The sequence below is a fragment of the Penicillium bovifimosum genome (assembly GCF_028826915.1).
Source record: "Penicillium bovifimosum strain IBT 22155 chromosome Unknown utg000005l_segment0_segment0, whole genome shotgun sequence".
NCBI lineage: Eukaryota > Fungi > Ascomycota > Eurotiomycetes > Eurotiales > Aspergillaceae > Penicillium > Penicillium bovifimosum.
In genome coordinates this window covers 159060-179589 of record NW_026622714.1, presented here as the reverse complement: position 1 = coordinate 179589, position 20530 = coordinate 159060, and the positions used below count along the sequence as shown (strand labels likewise).

General features: G+C 50.0%; 5 protein-coding genes across 5 annotated transcripts; 2 read left to right on the top strand and 3 right to left on the bottom strand.

Moving 5' to 3' along the window:
• Positions 1–7553: 7553 nt before the first annotated feature.
• Positions 7554–8039, bottom strand: N7515_005233 (uncharacterized protein; the record flags this gene model as incomplete). Its single annotated transcript, XM_056665977.1, has 2 exons — positions 7554–7737; positions 7852–8039. 2 exons carry the CDS (start codon positions 8037–8039, stop codon positions 7554–7556), a joined length of 372 nt encoding a protein of 123 aa, XP_056519573.1.
• A 1425-nt stretch (positions 8040–9464) lies between these two features.
• Positions 9465–10290, bottom strand: N7515_005232 (GPALPP motifs-containing protein 1; the record flags this gene model as incomplete). Its single annotated transcript, XM_056665976.1, has 2 exons — positions 9465–9659; positions 9739–10290. 2 exons carry the CDS (start codon positions 10288–10290, stop codon positions 9465–9467), a joined length of 747 nt encoding a protein of 248 aa, XP_056519572.1.
• Positions 10291–10891: 601 nt separating this feature from the next.
• Positions 10892–12781, top strand: N7515_005231 (uncharacterized protein; the record flags this gene model as incomplete). The annotated part of the gene is made up of 1 exon (XM_056665975.1): positions 10892–12781. One exon carries the CDS (start codon positions 10892–10894, stop codon positions 12779–12781), a length of 1890 nt encoding a protein of 629 aa, XP_056519571.1.
• A 363-nt stretch (positions 12782–13144) lies between these two features.
• N7515_005230 (uncharacterized protein) lies at positions 13145–16349 on the bottom strand (the record flags this gene model as incomplete). The annotated part of the gene is made up of 4 exons (XM_056665974.1): positions 13145–13434; positions 13506–13594; positions 13656–14776; positions 14943–16349. The coding sequence occupies 4 exons, from the start codon at positions 16347–16349 to the stop codon at positions 13145–13147; spliced, it is 2907 nt and encodes a 968-aa protein (XP_056519570.1).
• A 1069-nt stretch (positions 16350–17418) lies between these two features.
• Positions 17419–19988, top strand: N7515_005229 (putative actin binding protein; the record flags this gene model as incomplete). Its single annotated transcript, XM_056665973.1, has 4 exons — positions 17419–17620; positions 17680–17874; positions 17923–19835; positions 19902–19988. 4 exons carry the CDS (start codon positions 17419–17421, stop codon positions 19986–19988), a joined length of 2397 nt encoding a protein of 798 aa, XP_056519569.1.
• Positions 19989–20530: the final 542 nt, after the last annotated feature.

Sequence of the window (20530 nt, the reverse complement as noted above, 5' to 3'; positions counted from 1 at the left end):
AGGTGTCGTCGTTTCCGGGATCGCAGGTGGAGTCTCTAGGGTCTCCGGTGTTCCTGAGGCGTTGGTTGAGGCCTCTGGGGTTGTTGCATCTGCGTCCTGGGGTGCGCACGACAGTTCCTGGGAGTCGATGGTATTCCAGGGACCGTACTGGGTCCATCCTTGACTCTCGATGTTTTCCCAATCAATCTCTGGGAATTCTTCCATCGCGTGCTCTGCGCTGTTCAGGCCGCGGTATTCGATATCGTCTGCGAAGGTGTCTGCGGTATTACCCTTCGTGACCTTCCGTATGGCCTCCGCTCGGTCTTCGTAGGCTGACTGAATCTGTTCTTGGCTCAGGCCCGTCCACGCTGCCTGGCTTCCTTCAGGGCTGTCTCGTGCATGCTCCTCCTGAGTGGCTCGTAGCTGCTGGGGCCGGACCTCGTTGCTTTGGGTCGCCCGTAACTGTTGTGGCCTTGCGTTGTTGCGTCCGTTGTTACGCTCACGCGCCCATGGCTTTGCGTTGTTGCGCCTGTTATTGCACTCACGCGCCCGATGTCCTGCTTTCCCGCATTCAAAGCATAAGTTGTTGTCCTTTCGTCGTTTTTCTTCTTCGGCTGGGAGTCTCGCTGCGTCGAGCTCCATTGGTCGTGGTCCATAGGGGTCGCTGTACTCCCTAGGCTGTTGTCGCTGTTGTCCTCGCCTGCCCTCGTGGCGGCGGTATCGGTAAGGTGCGTTCCCATTGCTACCTCCTTGCCGTTGCTCTCGTCGCTGGAGCTTTCGTTCATAGAGTCGGTTGTCGAACTTGACCGCAAGCTCGACCATCCTGTGGAGCTCCTCCGGTCTGTCGACCCGCATGAGTTCATCCTTGACGTCTTCTTTAAGTCCGCGCTCGAAGAGCCAGATGTAGGTGTCTTCGTCAAAGTCGAGATGCGAGATGATTTGCTGGAATTCAGCGGCATACACGCTAGCCGATCCAGTTTGTCGCAGTCGATCGAGTCGTCGTTCCGCAGTCCTGGCGGCGTCGATGTCGCCGAAGGTTTGTTCAAGTTTCTTTTTGAACACCGTGTAGGATGCGAAGATTTCCCTGGTGATGTCTCCCCAGTCCTTCTGAGGTTTGTCGTTGAATTCTCTAACGTAAGGTTCAAACCATTCGAACGCCTGTCCGCGAAGGTAGGTAGAGGCGTAGATGACCTTGTCAGCCTCTCCTCCACAGTTGATGATGCGGAGTTGCATATCCATCTGGGTCAAAAAAGCTCGAAGCTTAGTTCGTTCGCCATGGTAGAACTCGGGCTTAGGTGGTTTGACGGTATTGCCAGAGCGCGAGCTGCTTTGCGCTTGAACTAGTTGTTCCTGCAACTGGGATATCATATCCATTAGTTGCGCGTTGGTGGGTGCAGAACTCGATCTGCTCGAAACGTTGCTTGCGGTGCTGTCGTTGCCTGCCATGATGACTTTGCTTCACGGTTCAAAGACAGGGCGATCAATGTGTTACGCGGTGCCTGCTGGTCACTGTAAGTAGAGCTGCTTCCGGGTTGTACTCGCCTAGTTCCACTTCGAATCCCAAGAGTATCTCGCAACCGTACCGTCGCTGTGCTAAGCCTTACACGGACTCGGGTCCTGTTGAGTATCTTGCAGGATGTGCCAGTAGTGCGCGCCAAGTAAGTCAGTCACCAAGTGTTACCACAAGATGAGCTCCCCTACTTGTAGGTTGGGTTGTCTTAAGGGTGAACCGTAGAGTGCAAAGTCCAATAGGTAGTAACCAAGTAACAATGTATGATTGATCGCGAAGAACTAAATACATGACGGTGAATGAGTGTCCTTATATATCCAGTCCTTCCTATCCCCTGGTGGGATGAGTTCTCATCCCACGATGGGATGGGACATCACGTGATCTTGCTGTTTTCGTAATTCTGTGGTTCAGTCATTCGTGGATGCCTCGCCAGTTGACACCAAGTTGATTGGTTATTAGTGCGTCTTCCCCCGCATTAGCGTGGTGTGTCTAAGTGTCCCGTAACATCTACCCGAAACCTTCGAAAGGGTCGCCACGTCTCAGGAACAAGCCTGACAGCAGCAGCTCGACCTCGCTCCACGAGCACCTCATCCAGACCCTCCCAGAGGAGTCAGCCCACTCCGGCACCCCTGCCTCCTTCGGAGACTCAAGACGAACCTCTATCCGAAGGCCTTAACTCCCCAGGGGAACCAGCGGCAACACCCGTCGAAAACCTAGTCCATCGCCGCATACGCGAATTGGAACACCACCTCGAACTCCGCGATCGAGAGATCGAAGTTGTAAGGAGGGGTGTCCCAAGATATTGGATGGGGTAGTGGAGGACCCAATAGCAAAGGACTTAGGTCAGGTAGAAGATGGGTGAACCGTTAAGATAAGGGGATGAATTGTTGTACTGGGGTTTTTGTCACGAGTGACAGGGTTTCATTATTATTATCATTGCTCAGATCAGAAAGAAGAGTTCCTTCAAGGTGGATCTCAGGGATGTGGTTGGATCACATGACGTGAGAGAACTATATCATTTCTCATCTCTCACTTGCTCTCTTTCCTTCTTCTTCTTCTTCCCTTCCACCTTTGGTTATCTAGTTCAAATACAACACTCTTCTTGTTTGAAGCGTTCTGAGTATCTTCGTAACAGTTTTGTAGTTGAAGGCAATAAGGTAGACGATACGAAGCAAGATATCTTTGTGTGGGTAGAAACATCAATTTATTCTTGAGGATCTAACAAGAACCCGAAGTGTCTGGGTCTTTTATCTATCTAACGTAGTACACCAGTCAAGCGGGAACGATCCAGAACGGCCCGCCCGGATGTCCGGGGAGGCGAACCAAACACTAATACAGAAAAGGTTCACATGACATAAGTCATGACACGCTTGACAATGGGTGGAAAGCAATGACGGAGTACCGGAGACCTGTCAGGGTCTCCCGCATGCCCCAGCCAAGGCCAGTGGGCCTGGTGACAAAGAGTCAAAATACTCAAAGACAATTTCCCATCACAGAAGTACAACACAAATCACGACTGGAATAGAATCGAATCATTTCAACCCCTCAAACCACACGAACAACAAGGACAAAGACATCAAAGTCTCGGCGACAGATGTCCCTATCAGACTCCACCCGAGTTGTACCCTCAAGCAACGCTCACGATGGTTTGCAGAGCTTGACAGTGTTTCTCGCGGCCCCCTACAAATACTCTTCGGACGTCAATCGAATCATCACGGCATTTTGTTACGGGGTTCCCCTCTTGGGACCCTCACATCACTTAGCGCTCAGGCTTTGTATGATCGTCTGTCATGAATATTGTCCGGGTTCTGAGGTTCTTTCTCCTTGGACACCCCCTTCGGGTGTCATGAACCTTCATCAGGTTCATCCCTTGCCTCGCCTCCTTCGGTCTCATCCTTGCACCCTGCACCCACAGGTGAATCAGAGTGTTATGAGCCAAATCTTTGATGAAAAGAGTGCTGTGATTCAGAAAACTAAAGGTGAAGAGAGAAAGAGAAAGAAAGAAAGCAACTATCTGAGAGGAACCTTTATGCTCCTCAGGTACGTGCCTCAGGCACGAACAAACAATCACCTACTCTATCACATGACCCTTGTCCTTTGTCCTAGATCTCATAGCACATGACACAGAGTCCCCCTTGCTGTCCCCGGAGTTCCCCTGGCGGACACCCGCCGGAGTTACTAGTCTTGTCATTGTTAACTATTGTTTGTTTACGTGCATTGTCCAGTTGTCTCGGCGCGGGAATGGAAAGCTATATAGGCTGCATCCCCTGTGTACATAGTTTCCTCTTCACGCAACAATTCACCGTCGACCCTCCTGACTCCTTGGTTGGATGTTCAGTGAACATCCAGATTTATCTCTGTTGTCGTCCTTGTCTTAGTCCTGGTACCTTCCTCGGCACATCTTGTCCTTGCAAACGATCCGGCCGTAGTCCGATCTGTCCTAGTCCTCCTCGACTCCGGATCGTGACACAAACATCTTCACCGCCACCATTCCTTCCTCTGCCATAATCCTCGAGGTTATGAGCCCGGCAAAATTCCTGCTTCAGCAATAGACCCATATCATCCATATCGACTTGCTGAACTACGTCTTGGAATTTGTTTCACCAGACATACGCCATCATGACATCCCTCGAAAAGATCTCAGTCGCCAAGCTCAAAGGCTCCGAGAACTATACCATCTGGGCTATCCGCGTCAAGGCCATCTTGACAAGGAGGACCTCATCCCTGCCCTCACCACCTCAACCTCGCAAAACAAGAACGAGAAGGCGCTGTCTATCATACAGCTCCTGTGTGAGGATGGACCCCTTCTCTACATCAAAGATCGTTCCGATGCCAAAACAGCCTGGACAACCCTCGACTCGTGCTACCACCCAAAAAGGTTCACGACCGAGTACCTCATTTTCAAATAATTCTTTAACACGACCCTTGAGGACTTCGACACCATGGAGGAGTACCTCATCAAGGTCAAGACACTCAATGACGATCTCAAGGGCAAGAACATCCATTCTTCCCAAGCAACTGATAATTGCTTGGGTGCTGAATAGCCTGAGCGACTAATATGAGACATTGACCCAGCCCAGCTCCAACTACAACTCCAAGCAAAACATACAAGGTTGAAAAACCCCCAACAACAAAGAAGACTACCAAAGTCTCCCCAAACAAACAAAGTGCCATGATCACCCTCTTGAAAGAGGATGACATTGAAATTGATACAACACCAATGGATGAGGATACTATCATCACTGATGCAGCTGAGTTGTCTGATGACGACCTGCTGAAAGAGGTATGCCTTCCACTTTTCAATAAAAACAAAAACATTGATGAACATCATACTTACAAACATAAATCAGATTTGAATACGTCAGAGCGTTCAAGAAATTTGAATTGGTCAATGTGTTAGGCAGTGAGGACAGAGATGAGGTCCTCTTTCGTCAAGATGGCCTTGACGCGGATAGCCCAGATGGTATAGTTCTCGGAGCCTTTGAGCTTGGTGTTACGAACCTCAAAGAGGCGCGGGGGCCGCAGCTATTTGAGGGGCAACCGTGAACCAATCATTCTACGGACGCCAGGCACTAGCGTCATCACGTGCGTTTCGGTATACTTGGGCAAGCCCCGGAAGGCCCCAAGGAGGCTCTTCGACAAGAGAAGCCAGAAAAGGCCTGCGACTAACCGTCACAAACAATACCCGCTTACACGATGGGACGGTTGGCACAACGCAGGAAACAGCCACACCCGCACGTGACACCCGGGGTATACAGTTGGGTATACCACTCGGACTACGGGAATACCCTGTCCGGTATACCATCGATCATTCCCAACTGTAGACCACAACACGAAGGACTGGATATATAAGGACACTCATTTCAGCATCATGTATTTAGTTCTTCGCGATCAATTGCACATTGTTACTCGGTTACTACCTTTAGTACTTTGCACTTCACAGTTCACCTTCAAGACAACCCAACCTACAAGTAGGGGATTCACCTAGTGGTAACACTCAGTGATTGACTTACTTGGCGCGCACTTCTGGCACGTTCTGCAAGATACTCAACAGGACCCGAACCCGACGTAAGGCTTGGCATAGCAACGGTACGGTTGCGAGATACTCTTGGAATCCGCAGTTGGAACTAGGCAAGTATAACCCGTGGACATTCTAACTCACAGTGACCAGTCGGCTACGCGTAACACTTGGCGACTGAGATCTTTTCGAGGGATGTCATGATGGCGTATGTCTGGTGAAACAAATTCCAAGACGTAGTTCAGCAAGTCGATATGGATGATATGGGTCTATTGCTGAAGCAGGAATTTTGCCGGGCTCATAACCTCGAGGATTATGGCAGAGGAAGGAATGGTGGCGGTGAAGATGTTTGGGAGGAAAGGTTCTTAGGAAGAATGTGGAAGAAAGATGGTGGAGTCAAGTAAGTTTGATTGTGTTGCAAGAACTTGATGATAGTAGTGATGCTAAAACTAATTCCCCTGGGGGATTTGACTCCTATTTATCTTTGCACTTCATGTGCTGTGTTTGGTGAGATTCCGCAATCCTCAGTCCGTCCGCGTCAATCTATGAACGTTACGGTTCACTTGTCTTGTATCTTTATGTCACGTCAGTCCGCAGGCGTCTGTCCGTTAACGTGTCTTGATATTTTTGGATCTTACAAATGTCACTTGGAGGATCGCCAGATTGTCTATGAGAGATTTATCATGTTTTTATGAGGGAATTCCCTCATCATCGTCATTGTGTTGCCACTGAGTTATACTGTCTATTGTTGTTAAATACTTCGCCTTGGAGAGCGCCATGGGAACTCTCCAAGATTCAGTCTCGTTATCGATTGAATAATACTGTTATCTGAACCATACATCTTATCTGTCTTACCTAGCCATCAGCTTGTTTCTACTAGCTACCCCTTAACACTTGCAGTTCGAGCTGATGCTCCAGTTCGCGTACACGGTACGCGAAGATGAACTAGTTCGAGAGGTGTTGCTGTTCGGTCTCCTGGGGAGTGAAGGTCTTCGGAGAGGGGTTCGTTTTGAGTCTCCGAAGGAGGCAGAGGTGCCGGAGGAGTGGGCTGACTCCTCTGGGAGGGTCTCGATGAGGTGCTCGTGGAGCGAGGTTGGGCTGCTGCGGTCAGGCTCGGTCCTGAGATGCGGCGACCGTTTCGAAGGTTTCGGGTGGACATCTTGTCTTCTCAGGTAGCCAGAAAAGAAGATCCAGAATGTTAAGGGGCAGCTAGTATAAACAAGCTGATGGCTAGGTAAGACAGATAAGATGTATGGTTCAGATAACAGTATTATTCAATCGATAACGAGACTGAATCTTGGAGAGTTCCCATGGCGCTCTCCAAGGCGAAGTATTTAACAACAATAGACAGTATAACTCAGTGGCAACACAATGACGATGATGAGGGAATTCCCTCATAAAAACATGATAAATCTCTCATAGACAATCTGGCGATCCTCCAAGTAACATAATGAAATCGATAGACAATCAAAGATCAACTGTGATAAAACAAGATAATGCGAGGCCCGAGTCCTAGGATGATGAAAGGCCGATGATCATCAGGATTCAGATCCATGATAATCCGGAGTACCATCCAAGATCATCCCGGGGCCACGTCTTCGGTGACGTGTGGGGCCGGACGATCACACAAGGCCTGAGCGCTAAGTGATGTGAGGGTCCCAAGAGGGGAACCCCGTAACAGCAAGCCTGAGAAATCGAAATACGGAAGCAGATCGCGACTGAACTAGGATCGAACAACATCAATTCCTCCAACAACACGACCAATAGAGACAAAGACATCAAAGTCTCGCCAAGAGACGTCTCTATCAGACTCCACCCGAGGGAGGCTATTGGTCGTGTTGTTGGAGGAATTGATGTTGTTCGATCCTAGTCCAGTCGTGATCTGCTTCCGTATTTCGATATCTCGGGCTTGCATTTCGGGTCCTCGATGGAGGCAAGGTATGCGCTGAACGCATTGGGATCTTGGTCGGGTAGTTGACGCGCGGAGTGGTAGAGTTCCGCGATGTCAACTTTGGTACTTCTTCCGCCTCGGATAAACAGAAGGATTCAATCCTTGAAGTCTTGCCATGTTGCCTGGGTTAGTCCTTCGGGAAAGTTCTCCGACTCGTGGTGAGACCACTGGTGTCGGTGGGCCTGGTCGATACAGAAGAAAGCGGTGATGATTCGATTCACGTCCGAAGAGTAAATGAAATCACCATGGAAGATGTCGTGGAATGGGGTTGAGCCGCTGCTGCAAGGTGGCCGTTTCGAAGGTTTCGGGTAAAGTAGTCATCCATGGTAATCTCGTCGACGTGGGCATTGTGTGAAATGACAACATCGAGCTCCGTCTCTATCAGAACTCGACCCGAGGTCCAGAGAGGACCCCGTAACAATATCTGGCAAATTCGTTCCCTGCGTGATGTAGACATTGCGGTCGTTGTCATCGGCGTTTGGGGAATTCTCATCGGGTCGTAGTTGCTGCGGTGCTGGGTACATAGACTGTCGTTGATCAGCTGACGCGCCCATGCCCGTGTTGGCTGTATCGTCAGCCATGATGTACACAGTACGGAGTAAATTGAGGTCGTTCCTTGGATTGGTGCGGGGTGTGCTAACTGTGGGTCAGGTTCAACCAATCGGATGCTCAGTAGGAATATTGCCGGATTCGGACCGCCCGGCAGAAAAGGCTCATAACCTCTAAAGAGGCTACTTAGTGGATCAATACCTGGATGAATTACTGTGAAGCACATGATATTCCAGTAGCGACTGATGATGATGGACTAGGGAGAGAAGGACTAGGGAAGAGAAGGATAAGGAAGGACCATCTACTCCATCCATTTCCATTAGGCTTTCCTCCTTACACAGTGCAAGCGTTGTTGAGATGCCTCTAGCCGATCATACGCTAAACCCACCAACGTGCCTGTTAATGATACACCTCGAAAACCGTCTCCTGATTCCTCTAACACTTTACGAAGTCATTCGACGCCGTCCAGCAGCCGCTTTCAGGACCTGTACCCATTGCAATCGAAGCCTTCCCATCGACCAGTTTCGCTCGAGGCGCGTGGTCTGTGGATAGGCCAGGCCGCCAGGATACAGAGACGAGGCAATGCCTGTCAGCAGGAACAAAGCAAACGTCAACGAAGTGCGTGGGAGGTTCTGTTACTGAAGTAAAATTGTGGTTGTTCAGAAGGAGAAGAGTGGAAGAAGAGGAGAGTGCACAGAGCGCGGGGTATAAAGAGATTACGCTGCTAGGCTGCTACACTGAAACATCGAGGGTGGGCAATAACTGACATATCTCTATACTAACAGCGTCGCGATATATATGAGATACTTAATCATCGCTACCTACGGACTGCGACTGGCGTTTAAACAAAGTGGATAAAGTAACGCTCAGCAACAGAGGCTGGTGATCCTGGGGGAACTAAGGCCGGTAGTGCTAGCTAATGATGGAGATGTTTGTCGTTTAAATACTATGATGAAAATGCTTGACACCGATCTGTGGCCAGTCCCGGTCCGTTCGACCAGTCCTGGATCCCTCCAACATTCTTCCTTGCCCAGCAACGGGCGCTGGGGTGGAAACTCTGTTCAACACCGCGTGCGATATCCCGCCACTATGGCCCTGGCTCTTTGGAGTTCCGCACCATCGAAGAGTTGATGCTGTATCTTTGTACATCAAGGACTCAAGGTTTGACTTTGAGGTGCAAGATGCGAAGGAATTTGAGCACTTTGTTGGTTCTGATGAAATCAAAGTCCTGTTAGAAGTGCAGATATGAAGCCGGAGGATGTCATTGCCGATCTTGATGCAATCAGCGACAATGAAGAGCAGGGTGATAGATCTTGAAATCTGATAGATGTTGACGATGACGATACTACGATCACTTGAAGCCATCTCAGGTACATATATCCAAGTCTGAGCTGGTTTCAGAGCCTGCTATGAAGATGTATCGATTACCACATGAAGTGGTAAAGTAATTGAATGATTCATAGGAAGTTTCCTTGCGTGAACCGTGTGCTATAATCCGCAGCCTTTTTTACCATTTCCCGGCGCTGGGCATTAGATATCTTCGATGAAACTGCCATGTCCTTCTCGCGATCGAATGCACGCCCACTTGGATCATCGTCCTCTTTTTGAGCCTGACCTGAAGTTTCCAGGCGAGCCGCCTTTCCAGTTATGTCCTACAACAGGATGTCAGACGAACCAAGAAAGGATAGACAAGGTAACAAATAACATTGAAATGCGTAGTCCAAAGCTTACCTTGTACTTCTGAATTTTCTCTGCCACCAATTTTGTCTTTGAAGAACCAACCTGATTCGTGGCCTGGTGTGTGGAAGAACTAACGCCCATGACTGCATCCTGTAGCCGCCTCATGCGCTCCTCTGGAGTTTCGACCCATGAAGAATCCATGTGTTTGGGCGCCGAAGCGGCTTTGCCTGTATTGAACTTGCGGTTTCGTAGCTGTGTGGGGTCGACCTTGGAAGCCCAATCGGAATGGGTAGGAGGTTGCAGCATCCATTGATCTCGCTGGCTTTCCTTTTCCTCCGAGCTGGGCACATCCGCTGTATTGGTAATCTTAGGCTCTGGTTGCGTAAAATCTTCCAATGGAGCAGACGGAGGAAGACTTGGGCCAAAATCATCATCGTCGTCGTCGTCGTCATCACTGTCACTGCCAGTCTTGCTGTTCATGGTGTGGGCCGCATCCTGAGACGGGGGTAGACAGGGTCCGATTACCTTCCGTTGCTTGGAGACCGACTCAATTTGCTGATCCCCTTCGGTCTCATTAAGTTTCCGCTTGGATATTGAGTCCATTTCTGGCTTAAAGTAGGAGGATATGAGTGAGTAGTAAGTGTTGCAGAAGGAAAAGTCGCGACTCGATCTTATCGCGATTTTCCCGTTATCGCGTATGGTAAGATGTGACGGAGATTATGTCATGGATGACGTGACAAGACATTGATGTGTGCATAGTTCATATGGGAAAGTAGGTAGATTTAGTCTTGATAAATTACGTGACATGTAATTACAACTTATGTGGACTTTTCCCCATGGCATAACTATGCAGTCTTGATCTTAACAATCCTCGTCAACTTCATTTCTTATTTTTCCTTGAAACCTGATCTCTCTCTCTCTCTGACGAGTTTCTTGTCATTTGAGCAAGCTTTTCTCTCCATAATAATCCGTCTCATTCCAACGAAAGGCCACAAGTCAGATCACAGATAAGCTCCCAATCTTTGTTCTGACGCGAGACCGCTTTTTCGACCCCGCATGCTCCGTCACCCTCGTCATTAACAGCGATAAGACAAAGCGTTGGTGCCTTCCCACCGCCTTATTGAAAATGATATGTCTCCCATCATTCCGTTGATTTTCAGAGACGAGCATGGTCTAGAGGTGTGCTGAGTTAAAGGGCCAAACAATGGGCCATCAGTCTCTAGAAGCCCAGTGGAATTCGCAGGCTTCCCCTACGGAGGATGGCACTAAGAATTGTCGATCAGAGGAATACAGACCCATGCAATATTTGATTCCCCCCTACGAGGGTCAGTCGAAATTCTCGGATGATCGACACCAGCCGCGCGAGTCTGCGGAATCCCAAAGCGAGATCTCATTACCTACGGCCCCTCGAAGGTTTCCGGCCCAGCCAATCGAGACCCTATCACGAAACTCCAAGGAACAACAGTCAGCTCCAACTGGGGGAGACCAAACCTCTCCACCAAATGGCGAAACTAGTCCGAAAGCTTTAAGGGAACACCCGCCGCCCAGAAGGTTTCTACCTGAACCAGTGGAAACAAGCAAAACCAGTCATAGAAGGACTCATTCCGCTTCTGAGTTACGCGAGAGCACATCTTCTTTTTCTAGAGAGGCACCGGGGGCCCCAAGAAGGTTCAAACCGAACCTCATAGAAACCGACACTCGCTCGGTCCGACAAGGAGGGTCTGTCTCACATTCCTCACTGCACGATGTCACAAGATCTCCTGCAAAGCACCAAGTGATTTGCCCAGACACAACTTCCTGGCCAGATATATCTTCGCATGCGTCCACAAGTCTGATACCTGACTCTCAATTCTCATATTCAAATCTTCTACGCCGACAGAACGCTCGCAGACACTCATTCCGAGTCCCAGATCTCCCGTCAATCCCCTCTAATAGCAGCGAAGACTCAGATAACTCTAGTTCGCATTCGGCATGCACTTCGCCACCTGGGTCATCTAATAAGCCCACGCAGGGTCTATACTCGAGCAAGCTACGCCGTGGGAACGGCAACGGCGAGATTTCAGACTATCTGCTCTCGCTTGCAGCTCGGTCCGCACAGGAGCAGCTAAAGGAACAAACTCTGGCTGCCTTCCCCAACGAGCAGGTGTATGAGCCTGTTGATCATTTCGCCATCGACGAAGATGATAGGGACCTGGCGGAAGACACGCTCTCTCAAATGGATTATTATCATGTCAAGTCTCGACGACAGTCTTCGGCAGATCTATCCTGGGAACTAGAGTACATGCGCCACCATAAGGAAGAAGCCGAGATGAGACTTCGGGCCATGATTGCATCTGGGCAACGAGAGTGTTCACCCGAGCGAAATAGGAATGGCAAGAGCCCACCTATGCATGGGAATGACATTGTCCTTCCTCAAAGCGTTTCGCCCGAGGGAACGATGTGTGAATACAGAAGCACCGATGCGGTCTCCTATGGCGCACATGACATTTGCCATGACTGTGATGGTCTGTGGTGTGCAGCCCCTGACCGAGGGAAAGTGAAGGGTGTTGGTCTCTGGATGGGTACCTGCCGCAAAGACGAAGGGCAAGACCGGGAAGTACAGGGTCTGCTGCCAGGAATTGTAACTCCCATGCCTCGTGTCGATGGGGCTGGCATCGGCATGGGGCTCAGCCCATCCCCGTCGCACACCCAGCTGAATCGTCTCGCAGCCTCCCCTGGGAGTCATAGTTCCCCAAATCCCGTGAGTCCTAATCTCCAGAAGATCATCAAATCCGAATTCCATGATGGATTTGTGACCCAAATTTATAACTATCTATCACTGGGGTACCCTTGCCTGGCCCGTTATTATGATTACGAGCTCAGCCGGATCTCATGCATTTCCGTCGAGGATCTTCGTCGGGATGACTTGCGCACTGATGCCAGAGGCTATATCGTTGCCCCCGAAGATGGCAATATCGCGAACGCGTGCGCACGATGGAAAGCCCTCCGTCTATACATCCAGGAATGGGCCAGGCAAGAGCCTGGCATGGCCGAAGATGAAACCAACCTTGAAGGCTGGGGACACCCAGAACGAAAGGGCAGTTGGGCAATATGAGGCGTACCTCGAAGATTCATCTGTTTGTTTCATTATTGAGTAGCGTGAATTGGTGTTCAATGAGTGATATGGGTGACTGCACACTGTTTTGTCTCAACTGTAGCGGGGTTGGTTCTGGAGATTCTACGTAGGGGATTGATAATCCTCAATACACTCGATTATGGTTTCCTGGCTTTTTCGCTACAAGGAGGCTATTAGTACATCAATGTGGTAAATGGCTCCCTCTCGACCTGATTGAAAATGATAAGTACTATTGTCTACCGAAGTTGCCCCATAATCTGTTTCAACTCCTCCAGGCAATGGCATGATTGCCAACTCCCACCCATTGCGAAGATGACATGTAGCAAGCACAAGCCACACATCCTACTGATGCATATTTCCCTTTCGGGCCCTCTCATGGACGATTCCCGGGAAGATTTTCTGCTCTGGCGATCCATCTGCACCTCCTACACCTGTCCCAAGCGCAGTGCTGCTACCAGGTAACGAGAACTCACCCGTGGAAATACGAGGCGACCGGGCGAGGTGTGTGGATGGAGTCGATGGGGACGTGGCCATCTGGTTTGTGGGTTGAAGATCTTTCTGTGAAGTATCCATAGCGTCTATGGAACTTGAGCGCAACTCAGACTGCGGTCTAGGGTTGACTGTAGGGTGATCTGGAATTAGGCGAGTCCAAGTCAGTCTAATGTATGATTTTGATCGTTCCGGATCGACGTGGCATATTCACCGTGGTTTGAAGCCTTTGCTTCCGCTGGTGGACCTGGAATCGAAATCCTCTGCTCTTCAGTCCCGTTGCTCTCAGAGTATCGTTCAATCCTAAAGACGATATGTGGTCAGCGCTGAATGCATAAGCCTAAAGCGATTCTGAGAAACTGACAAGGACAATTCTGCGAGCAGAGTCTCGTATCGGAACGCTTCGCGTATATCGGGCACATTGCTTTTGGCAACATTGTTACCAGCAACTCCCGGCAAAGAACAACCCGAGCCAAGCCATCTTTCCTTGAGAGAAAGCTCAAATCCACTTTGGTCAACCGAATGTTTGGCGAGTTCACACATATCGACCGCACTGAATTTATAGATCTGTGCTGCAACTGAGTATTCCTCAATGAGAGGCTCCTTTGTGAAGGCAAACTGCAATGGATCATCGGTAGACAAGGACACATTAAGTCCTCGCTTGAAAAAACTCGCGCAGGGGTTCTTGTCATACGTGAGGAATAAAGCATTGTTACTGAGTGGTGACATAGCAATGCCAATTTGATCCAGATAGTAGAGGTACTGCAAGAGAGGTACTTTGCGCAGCAGGATACCGTGACTGATGCTGTGGCAACAAAGGAAGCCGACAGCCAGATGATCCGGGTCGCCTGCTTCTCCACAATGAGGCCGAAGAACAAAAGTGTTGAATCCTCGGCATTTCCGCCAATTGTTCAGGGAAGCGATGTTGGCAAACATGAAGTATAACCAGTATGTGTAAGGCGGATTCTGTTTGGTGTTCCATTCTCGGGGGATAGGATATTTCCTATACAGCCGGCGCTCGGGCTTGCTCTCGTCATCCACACTGTCAAACCCAACCACTCGCTGGAGGAAGATATGGAGTTTCGGGTGACTCGAAGGGTCTTTAGTCACTTCAAACAAGGGCTGGAAGACATTGGTGATCACCTGCTCAAAGTTCTCCATCATGCCGCTTGATTTGTACACATCATAGAGTCGCGGGACTTGAATAAGCCAGCGAACATTGGGCGAGAACAGCTTATTGTCCACCACCCAGGCCGCAAGCTTGTCCCATTCTTGGATGGAACGACCGTATATCGAGATGCGCCATTCAACCATCTGGTATTTGCTGGATTCTAAATCCGAGATCACTTCCTTGGTAATCTCTGCCAGGTAACGACCTTTGATGTAGTTGTCTGTCTTGAGGAAGATTTCACGCAGCCGAGATTCCCCGACTGGATTATACTTCAAATTGAATTTGTCGAATCGGTGGAAAGAGTCAGTATGTGCCTATGGATTCAGTCAGCAGTAGTAAAATGAGTGGCATCGAAAGTGTAGGATCAAGAGTAGGAGTAAGACAAGATAGGCAAGGCGAAGATGGTGCAACTAGATTGTATCTTCATCTCTGGATCACGAAAAAAGAAGAGGGGTTTGAAGGACGTGGTGAGAAACCTACGTGCATATCCAATGTATCGATACTCAGGTCATAAGCAGTCAAATTGATACTCTCAAAAACCTCTCTCAAGGTCAAATGTTTTCCATCTCGGAAAAGGACGACTTCATCCGGGGACTTTCTCATTTTGCTCTTGATGAAGCGAAGAAGGTGCTTCTGATTCATGCAAGCGGAATGATGAACGTGGGTATCCACTTTCCGCACGTTATAGAAGTCCCTGTGGGGAACCTTCTTGCTGTCCGCCATCTCCTGATATTCATTGAGTAGCGCATACAGTTGGAACTTGCCCTCCAAATACGAAAGCCGCTTGAATGCAAAGCTCTTAGCAGGTCCATCGGTCGACACATCCACGACGGCATCAAGATCCATATAGAAATCGCGCAAAGAGGGAATCTGGACGATGGGCTTTTGCTCATCAGCAGCGGCCTCGGACTCGAATACCTGGTACACGCTGTTACCATCCAGTCGATACGTCCAGGTCGATTCCTCGGGCAGGGGGAGCAATTCTTCCATGTCAAAATCCTCGCCAATGTCTTGACCCATCTTCCTCTTCTTTCCTCCAAGGTCAGATGGACCACTGGCATTGCCAGGTTGATACTCCTTGCCATCATCCCAAGCTGGTTCCGGAGGGGGCGGATAGATCTTCCAGTCCGGTTGGTTCTTGGGATCATCTCCGGGTCCCTGTAAAGAGAGGTCCATGTAGTGGGCTCGCCGATCAAGCAGATGTTTGATTTTGCCGTAGATAGCGTTTAACTCAGACGTCACAGCATCACTGCTAGATGCGAATCCACTGGCAACCTGAGGCCCTTTGATCCCCACACCGGCGCCCAGCAGACTTCCCGGCACCGCCGAGTGTGGTCCCTGCCCATGCACAGAGTTCAGATGTACTGCCTGGTTCCGAGCAGATTCATTCGCCTCATCTTCATGATCTCCAAGGTAGTAGGCACTGTGGTCGTTGTCAGGACCATCGACCGACTGCAGATGTAGTGTTGAGGAATCGGACTCTACGACCATAGACCCTTCGTGTGAGATTCGACTTTGAGCAATCATCGAATCCGGTACGTCGACCAGTGATTCGTCGGAGTGGGTGTCAATTGATGGACGAGTTGGGGCCACAGGACTCGAAGGCAAGGTATTGTCGTTCCGTGCGGCCAGCTGATGATGTTGATAGAAGAGTCTTGACTCGGCGTGACTCATGGACTTCTCATAGGCGTAATCATACGTGGCAGTCTTCTGTTGTCGATCTCTGGGTAAAATATCTTCTGTAGGCTGGTCTAGCACATTGGGCTTTTCATCTAGAGGAGAATCCACGAAACCGTTGTGACCCGAAGGTGAAATGACTGATTCATTGGAATCGGCAGATGCGTTGGCATTCCGATTGGAACTGAGGTCGGCTTGAGGGGGTCCCATGACTGTTGTACCCCCTTGGTATTGTGTGTACAGTATATAATATGAGTTGCAAATCAAACAAAGAGAGGGGAAATTTGGAGCCTTGAAGACTAATGAGAAATTTAAATCCAATTGGAGACAAAGAGGCACGATCAGTCCCGAATATGGAGGAAGAAGCAAAAGAAAGCTGAAGTAGAAAAAGAATAAGTAAGGGAGTAGAGAAAAAAACAGAACAAAACAACGAGAGAAACGAAAAAAACGAAAAAAAAAATATTACAAACCCCAAAGTGTGCACTCGAGGTTCAAGCTTTCCGGTGAGAGATGAGGTGGGGAAGGGGGGAAGAGAAGGTCCAGATCGCCCGCTGGGCTACGTATCTTGGTCTTAGCCTCTTAGGGCACGTGAGCTCGTACCTCACGTGTGGAAATACGTAAGATCGCCCACGTAACTAAGATCTCCAATGGACACATCGTTAGTATGTAACTGTACTGCGTACGTAAGTTACCTATTTGACTGTATCTAGGAGGGTTCTACTATCACCAGTTTCATATTTTTCCTGTAATGAGCTACTACTCTTATAATACTTCGATTGATCTATTTCTCTCTTCTTAATGCTTTTCTTACTTGTGAGGCTAACAAGAGTTCCAATCCATTTGGCTTCAAAACGGGCTGTGTACTATGTATCGTAATACATACCATTTCCCCTAGGCGACCATGATTCCCTTACTCTCTCTCCACCTTCAGGCTTCATCGATTCCCTTGATTATTCTCATATTTTCCCTTTCATAGTCGCCTCGGTATCTGCGAGATTCTTCTCTGTCTTGAAGCATTCGTCCTTGCTTTTGTTCCTCGAAAGGTCGGTGTTTACATGGACCTATGTCAACTCCCTCTCCCGTCTCTTCTCCTATCTGGCAATCTACGATGGGTGGCACAACTGCGTACAACTATATGCTTGGCTTTGACTCATCGATGCTGACAGCTTATGCATGAGACACAGATATTGTAAAACCTCAACAAAAAAAAGGCACCCAACCTATCCCACGTGGACGCCAAACTTGACAAGCTTCCCCTTCCCTATCCCCGCCGGAAGTCATGGCTTCTCTCAATCTCTCATCCAATGGCCCCTCGATATCGAAAAGCTACCAGACAGTGGTAAATGCACCACTCACATCTGGAAATGAAGGTTCTCCGACTTATGGTCAATGGGCTGTCTTTTCGGTATCTACCCCGCTTGTTAGTGCTTTCCAGCAAGACGGAAGCAAGGAGAGTGTCCTCAAAGTTCAGAGCACTGGAGGTCAGTGATCCTATTACCTAATTGGCATGCCATTTTCCATTGACATGTATCACTGCCAGAGGGTGAATTGGCCGATCTCATCGAGGAATTCTCCGAAGGACGGGTGCAATTCGCCTTCGTTAAGGTCACAGACCCGAACACTCGACTTCCCAAGAACGTACTGGTCGGGTGGTGCGGAGAGGGTGTACCAGAACGAACAAAGGGTTATTTCACTAGCCACTTGGCTACAGTTTCCAAGTTCCTGCATGTGAGGAGTTCCCATTCAACGCCACTGCTGCGGCGAGACTGACTTAACTGCGTAGGGATACCATGTACAGGTCACAGCTCGAGCGGATGGGGATCTAACCCCCGAAGGAATAATCCAGCGAGTCGCAGATTCCTCCGGCTCCAAGTATTCAGCAGGCGAGGCCTCTGCGCCGGCCCCAGCCCCCGGCCTGCCGTGGCCAGCAAGCCTGCTTTCACGCCAACTCGATCTGGGGGAATTTCCTCAAGTCCCGCTCCCCGAGTGCCTCCCGCATCTTCAAGAGCTAGCCACGTGGATGATGATGGATGGGGCGCAGATGCCCCTCCAGTGACTCGCACCCAGTTGGAAAAGGTTCAACCCGCTTACCAGCCCACCAGAGTGAATCTACAAGAACTCAAGGCGAACCCCACGGCCAGTCGTCAATCCCCCGCTGCTGTCTCGGATGATTCTGGGGATCTGGTTAGAGGTGGTTACCAGCCGGTAGGTAAAGTCGACATTGCTGCAATTCGGAGGCAAGCTGCCGAGTCTGGTCAGTTGAAAGACGAGCGCCCGGCGATTGTCAAGGGGTCATATGAGCCCGTTGGCAAAGTTGACATTGCTGCCATTCGAACCAGAGCACAGAAGCCAGAGGGCACTGATGGCCACGTCTCAAATCCCACAGTCAATCAACCCTCAACCACGTTGCCCGAACGACCTGCACCCTCCAGTGCAGCGGAGCGCTTGACCAACCTACCAAAACCCAAGGTTGCCAACAAATTTGGCTCTACCCCATCATTTCCAGGAACTAAACCACCGCTGCCAATCGGTCTTGAGCCCAAGCCAAGCTCGAGCGCCCAGATTGGTGCCGCGAGCCGCACTTTCGCCGACGAGGGGGGCAAAACACCTGCTCAGATCTGGGCCGAGCGTAAGGCTAGGGAGCGTGGAGAGATCCCGCCATCCGGAGGTGCAAAGCCTACGCCAACTCCCGGCCCTGCCCCTACCGCGATCCAGAGCCAACCTAGTGGCCAGGGCGAGTGGAAGAGCTCGTATGCGGGCAAGTCATGGGCCCCCGTTCAAACTGCACAGGAAAGATCACTTCTTCCTGAGCAGCCTGCCGATGCAAAAGCCCATGACCACGAAGAGGATAAGCCACAGTCTCATGTGAGTGATATTCGTGACCAATTCTCTCATGACGCGCCGGCGCCGTTCGCGCCCCCGGCTCCCCCAGTTCCGCAGGCCAGTCGCCCGATCCCTGTGCCGGGCCTGTCATCTGGGACCACCGAGTCGGAGCCTGAGCATGATGCCCAGCAGGCTCTTCCTACTCCCCCACCGCAGCCTCGTTCCCCGACACCTCCAACCCCACCGGTGCGTGAGAGCTCGCCGATCCAAATTGCGATGCCAGTTGGCCACAGCGTTGCCGACCGCGTTACCGACGCCCACGAAGAACAGCAGTCTCCCCCTCCTGTTATGCCCATTCAGAGCCTGCAGGAAGCTGTTCCAGACGAGAGGGATCTTGAAGATGATTCTCACGACCTCGGTCGTGCTGCGGCCGAAGCCTCCGCTCATGAGCAGCAGCAGCCTGGACAAACCCGGGCCGGACCTCGGGCCCAGGTCCAGTATGACTATGAAAAGGCCGAGGACAATGAGATTGAATTGCGAGAGGGAGAGTATGTGACCGATATCGAGATGGTAGACCAAGATTGGTGGGTGGGTGTCAACACTCTCGGTGAGCGTGGTCTCTTCCCTGCCAATTACGTGGAAATTGTGGAAGACAAAGAACTCGTGTCACATGAACCATCAGCTGGTTCCCATCAATTTGAAGCAGAGCCAGAACCTGCTGCTCCTGTCCCAGCCACTCCCACTCCTGCGGCTGCACCGCCGGCCGCTGCTTCTTCGGGTTCTAAAGGTATCACTGCTACGGCTCTGTATGATTATGAAGCCGCCGAAGACAACGAAATTGGGTTCCCTGAAGGCGTGCAGATCTCAAACGTGGTAAGTCGGACATATATCTATTGTCTTACCCGATCTATTGCCCTGCAGAACTAACCGACTCTCTAGGAATTTCCGGATGATGACTGGTGGCTCGGCGTGTACAATGGCAAGCAAGGTCTATTCCCTGCCAACTATGTTCGCCTGGACGAGTGAGTGGATCATACATCTGTACTCTGAGCCCCTAGCAAAATGCGCCAGAGCAATAGAATATTCTATTCTTTGTCAAACTAGATTTACTATGTATCATTGAAACATAGGTGGGCTTGCACTGTTCTTTACCTCAGCAAATTCAATCGAGACCAGCCATAGAAAGGATGTATAGAGTCAAGAGAATGTAGCATGAGATTAGGTATATGCCTACATGTCAGTATAAATAGGAAGTCTGCATGTCTTCATCTACAGAGACATCTCCGTATATGCGAGTTACTGCGTAAAAGACCTTGGGAAGAGTCAACGAATCATCGACGTCATGGCCTCGGAATCTGATTATGTCAGCATCACGTGTGCCGAAAATTGGCCATAAACAGTGTTGGGGTTCTCGAGACAGTGTACTTAGGCCTCTGCAGGGATCCGGTGACCGTACGCTCGCGACTTCAATTTGCGCGTACCTTTCTTTTATCTTTTCACTCTTTCACTCTGAGTACTATCAGTCCCTTGTGTGGATCGCAACTCTTGAAACTGCTTTGATTGCCAAA